The 7846-nt window shown below is 72.3% G+C and overlaps 2 protein-coding genes across 2 annotated transcripts; both read right to left on the bottom strand.

The window, feature by feature from the left end:
* Window positions 1-567: 567 nt before the first annotated feature.
* LOC147596173 (RNA-binding protein 14-like) lies at window positions 568-6280 on the bottom strand. Its single transcript, XM_086771600.1, is given in 4 exon segments — window positions 568-904; window positions 1318-2908; window positions 5833-6141; window positions 6144-6280. Coding segments are annotated over 4 exon segments (2142 nt in total). The 5' UTR covers window positions 6178-6280; the 3' UTR covers window positions 568-696.
* Window positions 6281-6626: 346 nt separating this feature from the next.
* CCS (copper chaperone for superoxide dismutase) lies at window positions 6627-7841 on the bottom strand (the record flags this gene model as incomplete). Its single annotated transcript, XM_086771599.1, is given in 6 exon segments — window positions 6627-6798; window positions 7246-7349; window positions 7483-7521; window positions 7523-7561; window positions 7657-7717; window positions 7804-7841. Coding segments are annotated over 6 exon segments (411 nt in total), but the record flags the coding sequence as incomplete, so codon positions are not given.
* Between the last annotated feature and the right edge of the window lie 5 nt (window positions 7842-7846).

The raw sequence follows: 7846 nt of genomic DNA on the forward strand, positions 1-7846 counted from the left end.
GGGGCGCCGGCGGCAGCGTTCCCTGCTGCCCGAGCGCAGCAGCGCCACGGGCAACGCTGTGGCGCTTCCCGCCGCCGCCTCCGGCTCCGAGCGCTGCAAAACCAGGGGTTCTGGGGCGTTCGGTGACGGCGCTGCCCTGAATCGGCCGCTGTCGGGACCTGCCGCGCTCCGGGCTGGGTAAGAACCAGACAGGAGACGGTTGGGAAAGGGGGAGAGCCCAGCGTTTATTTACAGTCGTACAAAACCTGGCTGCTGCACCAAGCCCGGCGCCGCGCCGCGGGCTGACGCTGGAAACGGGGAAATAAACCCAAAACGGGAAACTCGTGGTATAAAAGAACGCAGGCTCCGCTGGGCAGCAGCGGTCGCTCGCGTTAGAAACCGCTGTAACAAGGCGACGGCTGCGCGTGCCGTGAGCGAGAGGCGGCTCCGCTGCGCAGCCACCGGTGGCAGGGGACGGCGAACAGCGCGGCCCCCGCCTGCTCCCCCCGCGGGAGCGCGGCACGCTTGCAAACCGTAACCGAGGTCCTTCTAAAAACTCCAGAGAAAAGAAAAAAAAAAAGCAGCTAAAAAAATAACCGTCCCTGGGGCCGACGGGCGGAGGAGGCGAACCGCGGCAGCGAGGCGGAGCACCGAGTGCGAGCCCGCGGCGACGCAAGTGGCCCGAGCCACCCCCCCCCAGCCCCGGCGGCGGCCGGCTCAGAGGCGGCGCTGGTAGCCCGAGTGGACGCGGGCGGCGGGCACGTAATCGCCGTAGCCGCCCGAGTAACGGGCGTAATCGGCATGCGCTTCCGGGAGGCGACGGTAATCCATCGGGGACTTTGTCGGCGAGCGGCGGTACGCGAGCGGCGAGTCCGCTAAGCGGCGGTAATCTGAGAGGTCGGACAGACGGCGCTCGGAGCCGTACCTGCTCGAGAGAAGAGACAGGAGGTGAACGAGGCGGAGCGTGCCCGAATCCACCGCCGGCGGCGCCCGCGTCCCGCTCGGGGACGCACCGCGGCAGCGCGACGCCGCCGAGCTTCGGGCCGGCGGCGCCGCGGGCAAAGCCGGCGCAGGACGAGGAAGCGGCGCCCGAGGATCAGATGCCGGGCGCTGCTGGCTCCCCCCGCCCCAGCCGAGGCCCCCGTCCCCGCGTGCCCCCACAGAACGAGTCACGCGGGGCTCCGCGTCGCCGCGCCCGCACGCGGCACCCGCCCTTCTCACGCCAGGCGTTAGCAAAGCGCGCCGGAGCAGAGACCGAGCCCCGAGCCGGGCGCCGGCGTCCAGCGGGACAGCACAGAGCCGGTCGCGCGGCTGTCCGTCCCCGGCCCGGCGCCGTACCTTTTTGCCAGAGCGGACGATTTTTTGTACGGGTCGTCGTAGGCGGCGCTGCGAGGCGGGGAGAGGCGGGTGCGCTCGTAGGGCGGTGCGACGGCGGCGGCAGCCTGCGACAGGCCCAGGTAGGAAGCCGCCTGCTGCCCCAGCTGGCTCGGCCCGTCGTAGGCGCTGCCCGGCTGGGCTCGGTAAGCGGCCGCCAGCGACGCGGAAGAAGCCTGCTGCGCCGGGTAGGACGCCGCCATCGAGCCGGAGGCCTGGGCTCGGTACGCGGCCGTCAGCGGGGCGGAAGCCTGCGCCTTGTAGGAGGCGGCGGCGGCCTGGCTGCCGTAGGAAGCGGCCAGCGAGGAGGCCGCCTGGGCGCCATAGGTGGCGGAGAGCGCGGCGGCGGCCTGGCTGCCGTAGGAAGCGGGGAGGTTGGCAGCGGGCTGGGCGCCGTAGGAAGCCGAGTGGCCGGCGGCGGGCTGGGCGCCGTAGGAAGCGGAGAGCGCGGCCGCCGGCTGGGCGCCATAGGAGGCCGAGTGACCGGCCACGGGCTGGTAGGCGGCAGCGTGACCGGCCACCGCTTGGGCGCTGTAGGAGGCGGCGTGTGCGGCCACGGCCTGGGCGCTGTAGGAGGCGGAGAGCGCGGCGCCGGGCTGGGCGCCATAGGAGGCTGCGTGGCCGTCTACCGGCTGCGCGCCATAGGAGGCCACGTGCGTGGCCACGGCCTGGGCGCCGTAGGAAGCGGCCGGGCCGGCAGCGGCCTGGGCGCCGTAGGTGGCGGCGGCCTGGGCGCCGTAGGAGGCGGAGTAGCCAGAGGCGGCTTGCGCCCCGTAGGAAGAGGCCAGCGCAGCGGACTGGACGCCGTAGCCGGAGAGCTGGGAGGCGGCGGGCTGCGCGCCGTAGGAGGCGGCGGGCTGGGCGCCGTACGTGCCGAGGGAATTGGCGGCGGGCTGCGCGCCGGCAGCGCCGAGGGAGACGGAGGGCTGGGAGCGGTAGGCGCTGCCCAGCGAGGCGGAGGGCTGGGCGCGGTAGGCGGCGGCCTGGCCGGTGGTGGGCTGCGGGCGGTAGGCCACGCCGAGCGAGGCGGAGGGCTGGGCGCGGTAGGCGGCCCCCAGCGAGGCGGAGGGCTGGGCGCGGTAGGCGGCCGGCTGCGCCGTCATGGGGAGCGTCACGGCCGCGTAGCCGGCGCGGGTCGGGGAGCGCCGGAGGGGGCTGCGGTCCCTCCCGAAGTAGGAGGGGGAAGCGGGCCTGGCCTGCGCCTCGAAGGCCTCGTATTTTCCGGCGCCGCCGGCGCCGAAGCGCTGCTGGTAATCGTACAGGGAGGGCCCGGCGGCGTAGCCGGCGCCGGCAGCCGAGGGGAAGGCGGCGTCCGCCGCCCGGCGCTGCTGGTCGAAGCCCTCGATCTTGGGCTGGAACTTCTCACGGTACTCGAGGCCGATGCGCTTGGTCTTGTCGAGGCCGAGGGCGGGCGGCGGGGCCTGGCCCGCGCCCTTCTTCTGCACGTTGGTGGAGAGCTCCACGTTCACTCTGCGCCCCTTCACCTCCTTCCCGTTAAGGTTTTCGATGGCAACCTTTGCATCGGCTTCGTTCTCCATGTGAACAAACGCGTAGTCTGACAAAGCAGCAGACAGAGGGTTATCAGTGGGGGAGAAAACACAATTCGTTACAGGATCGAATGCTTAACGATGGCCGGCCCCGCGGCAGCGGCCCGCGCACCCGCAGGAGGCGGGAGGTGCCGGATGGGCTCTGCCAGCCCCGCTCCGCTGCTGCTGCTGCTCGGGCAGCGAAGAGACAGCGCCGCCCTGCCTTGCTTCCGCCCCACAATTAACGCGGCCGCGTGCTAACGAGCCCGGCCGCCCGCCCGGCACGGGAACACCCTGGCACGGCGCCGCGGCTCCGTTTTCCACCTCCCTTCGCCCGTGCCCACCACGGCCGCCTGTCCCCGCGCCGAGGGAGCACAGCGCCCTGCCGCACGGCGCAGCGGCCTCTCGCAGGCGACTCCTCCCCACCGGGGCCCGGACACACGGGGGCGCGGAGCCCTGGGCGGGAGCGCGGCCTCAGCCAGGCTGTCCTGTCCCGTCCCGTCGGTAAGCGGAGCAAACGCAGAGAGAGCCAGCGGCCACCGAGACGGCAAGTCGTACCGAGGGGGACAGAGTGCCGGGGGAGAGAGGGGGAAGGAAAAAAAGGGAGGGGAGGAAAAAAAAGGGAGGAGGAAAGAAAAGTAAAAAAAGGAAAGGGGGAGAAAGGGGGAGAAAGAAGGAAGGCAAAGGAGGGAAGAGGAGGAGGGAAAGGGGGGGAAGGTGGGAAGGCAGGCAGGCAGGCAGGCAAGGGGGGAAGGCAGGCAGGCAGGCAAGGGGGGAAGGCAGGCAGGCAGGCAAGGGGGGAAGGCAGGCAGGCAGGCAAGGGGGGAAGGCAGGCAGGCAGGCAAGGGGGGAAGGCAGGCAGGCAGGCAAGGGGGGAAGGCAGGCAGGCAGGCAAGGGGGGAAGGCAGGCAGGCAGGCAAGGGGGGAAGGCAGGCAGGCAGGCAAGGGGGGAAGGCAGGCAGGCAGGCAAGGGGGGAAGGCAGGCAGGCAGGCAAGGGGGGAAGGCAGGCAGGCAGGCAAGGGGGGAAGGCAGGCAGGCAGGCAAGGGGGGAAGGCAGGCAGGCAGGCAAGGGGGGAAGGCAGGCAGGCAGGCAAGGGGGGAAGGCAGGCAGGCAGGCAAGGGGGGAAGGCAGGCAGGCAGGCAAGGGGGGAAGGCAGGCAGGCAGGCAAGGGGGGAAGGCAGGCAGGCAAGGGGGGAAGGCAGGCAGGCAGGCAAGGGGGGAAGGCAGGCAGGCAGGCAAGGGGGGAAGGCAGGCAGGCAGGCAAGGGGGGAAGGCAGGCAGGCAGGCAAGGGGGGAAGGCAGGCAGGCAGGCAAGGGGGGAAGGCAGGCAGGCAGGCAAGGGGGGAAGGCAGGCAGGCAGGCAAGGGGGGAAGGCAGGCAGGCAGGCAAGGGGGGAAGGCAGGCAGGCAGGCAAGGGGGGAAGGCAGGCAGGCAGGCAAGGGGGGAAGGCAGGCAGGCAGGCAGGAAAGGCAGGAAGGAAGGCAAGGAGGGAAGAACAGAGCGCCCGAGCACAACCTGCGGCCCCGCGCACCCAGCCGAGCCCCCTGCCGGGGCGAGGAGCCGGGCGAGCCGCGAGCAGCGCGGTGCCATGCGACCGAAGGCGGCGCCGAAGCAGAGAGGCGTCAGAAAGGAGCTGGAGAGAGCGCGGCAAGGAGCGGCGGGAGCGGGGCCCGGAGCGGCCGCGCCGGGTCTGCGGCGGGAGAGCCCGTCGCCCTCCGCCCGCACGGCTCTCCCGGCCGCGCCGCTCGCGGCGTCGCACCAACGCTTTCGGGGTTTGGATGCCGCCGCAGTAGCCCAGGGCTTGCCCCTGCAGCACGACGGGTCCGGGAGGCCGACACGGGGCGGAAAAGCGGCTCCTCTCGGCAACCCCGCGGCATTCCCCCTGCGGCGACGGACCAGGGATCACTGTAACCGGCACCACGGGCAATGGCACGGGACAGCCCGTCCCAGGGAGCGCGGCATGCTCAGAGCGTCGCTCGCCGAGCAAACCCCCAGCCCAGTACCTCACGTGCCGGCTGAACGTCAGCACCGCTTTGCCCACCCTCCCGCGTGTGCCCCCCGCTCTGCTCCGCCATCCCCCCCCTCCCTGGCTCCTATCCCGCATCCACGTATCCGACAGCCCGAGGACGCATCCTCCGTCCACCCCCAGCCCCAATCTGGGGGGCAACCGGGCCACCGACGCCAGAAACTTTGGCGTAGGTTTCTGACGAGTTCCGCTGGGAAGCTGCGTCCTGGCGGGACGGAGCCGGTGGGGCCTGCGACCTGGGACGAGAGAGCAGAGGCAACAACATCACCTCCCGCGAGGCGGGGGCTCCGGCGGGGATGCCGGCCGGGCAGCGGGCACCTCGGGGAGCGGCTGTGTGACGCGGGGGTGGCACCTCTTCACCTCGGGCTCAGGGGGAAGGTGTGGGGTGACACCATCTCCCGTTCTCACTCACGCCGCACTGCGGGGTCCCGGAGCCGAACAAGACCCTCGGGAGTTTGGACAGTGTGGGCTGTGTGGGTTTTTGGTTTTGTTTGTTTGTTTTGTTTTGTTTTTTAAACGTGCTTTGGCTCTCCCGCCTCGGCTAAGGGGGGTCGGGGCTCGCTCCATGTCAGAGTGCATTTGTGGAGGTGAAGCTGTGGCACAGATGCAGCGGGACGGGGCCGGGGGGGAAGCGCCTCATGTCGGGGAACGGTTCCGGGGGCACCAGCAGCGGGTTACTCCCGCCGGGGCTGGATGGACGTGGAAAGGCTCGAGAGAGCACACCCCGGGGGATTTAACGGGGCAGAGGGAACGGATGAGGTCTGGGGAGGGCGGGGAGAGGGGAAGCCGCAGCCAGCCGGACGGAACACGGGTCACCCGAGCCGAGAGCGGGGGCCGGAGCGGCTCCGAGGACGGAGGCGAGCGGCGAGCCAGCCGTGGCGGGGACTGAGCCCGGCGCGGGCTGCGGGGGCGGCGGGTCCGGTACCTTTCACCACGTCGCACTCGACGACGGTGCCGTACTGCTGGAAGAGCGAGCGGAGCTCGCCGCTGGTGCAGGCGGCCGAGACGTTACCGACGAAAATCTTGCATGTGTTGGTGGGCCGAGGCCGGGAGGGCTCGACCACGATGCGGCGGCCGTGCAGCTGGTGGCCGTTGAGCTGGGTGATGGCGCGGGCCGCCGCCGCCTCATCCCGGAGGTGCACGAAAGCGAACTGCTTCATGAGGGCGATGCCGAGCACCGGCCCGGCCACGCCAGCGAACAGCTCGCTCAGCTCCTCTGCCGTCGCCTCCTCGGGACGTTGCCCACGAAGAGTTTTATCCCGGGACGCATGGCGGTAGCGGCGGGGGAGGCGAGGGGAGCGGAGAGCTCGGCGCCGCGGCGGCAACACAAAATGGCGGCTTCGCCTCAGCGCGGAGCGCGAGCGGCGGCGGCACACTGCGCCTGCGCAGCGCCCGCCCTGTGCGCGCCGCCCGCCTTGCGCATGCGCTCCGCCTACTCCGCTCTTTCCCCCCGCCCCGTGCACCGCCCACCCTGTGCGAGCCCTCTGCACTGCGCATGCGTTCCACCCACCGCGCTCTTCCCGCCCACCGCGCTCTTCCCGCCCACTGCACGCTTCCCGCCCCTGCGCTCCCCTCTGCACTGCGCATGCGTCCCGCCCGCTCCGCTCTCCCGCCGCTACCACTGCGCCCCCAGCCCCTCCCCACCGCGCTGGCCACGCCCCCTCTTAAAGGGGCCGCAGCGGCGCCCCCCCGCCCCGGCCCCCCGAGAGCCGCGGGGGCTGCAGAGCGAGTTTTCGTTTATTGCTGCCCGGGGGGGGGCGCCTACAGGTGGGGGCCGGGGGCCGCCGCGGCCCGGTCCCGCTCCTCCCAGAGCGTGATGCCGTCGCAGGTGCAGACGCGCTTGGGGTTCTGGAAGAGCCCGGCCGCACGGGCCACCACGCCGCAGGCCAGCCTGGGGGGGACGTGGGGGGGTGACAGCCCCCCCAATCCCCCCAGCCCGCCCTCAGTCTCACCCAAATCCCCCCAGCCCCCGCCAGCCCCCCTCAGTCCCCCCCAAATCCCCCCAGTCCCCACCAGCCCCCCCAATCCCCCAGCCCCTCCTCAGCCCCCCCAATCCCCCCAGCCCCCGCCAGCCCCCCTCAGTCCCCCCCAAATCCCCCCAGTCCCCACCAGCCCCCCCAATCCCCCAGCCCTCTCCTCAGCCCCCCCCCAAATCCCCCCAGCCCCCGCCAGCCCCCCTCAGTCCCCCCCAAATCCCCCCAGTCCCCACCAGCCCCCCCTCAGTCCCCCACAAATCCCCCCAGCCCCCCACAAATCCCCCCAGTTCCCCCCAAATCCCCCCAAACCCCCAGCCCCCTCTCAATCCCCCCCAAATCCCCCCAGCCCCCCGAGCACTCACCCCGGCCCCGAGTTCCCCGTCACCCGGGAGAGCGGGTGGGACCCCCGGCCCAGGTCGTCCTCGCCCGCCGACACCACCACCGAGCGCCCGATGATGTCCCAGACCTGGTGGGGCGGGGGGGGGGCGATCAGGACCCCCACAGCCTTTGTGCAGGGGACTGGACCCCCCCACAGCCGTGGGGCACAGCCCAGACCCCCCCCTGCCGCGTGGGAGGGGGCCGTTGCCCCCCAGCCTCACCTTCAGGCGCGAGTCCTCCATGCGGAAGCTGGCTCTGCCCCTCGGCGTCGGCCCAAATGTTCCCCAGGTCCCCCGCGTGCTGCGGTGGGGGGGTGCCGGGGGTCAGGGGGGGTCCAAGAGCCCCCCACCCCCAAATCCCCTGGCCCCACGGAGCAGCCGCGGCCGCCGGCTCACCCGGTGCTGGTCCTGGGGTCCCCCGTGGCCCTGCCCGTCGGGGTTGAAGTGGCCCCCGCAGCTGTGGGGGGGGTACGGGGTGAGAGCGGGGGTCCCGGCAGCCCCACCCGGCCGTGGGCGTTGGCCCCCCGCCCCCCGCCGCGGTACCTGTCACAGGGGCGCGAGAGGTCCCCGAATTCGTGGACGTGGA

This window comes from Chlamydotis macqueenii, unplaced genomic scaffold (genome assembly GCF_036417535.1).
Source record: "Chlamydotis macqueenii isolate bChlMac1 unplaced genomic scaffold, bChlMac1.mat HAP1_SCAFFOLD_122, whole genome shotgun sequence".
NCBI lineage: Eukaryota > Metazoa > Chordata > Aves > Otidiformes > Otididae > Chlamydotis > Chlamydotis macqueenii.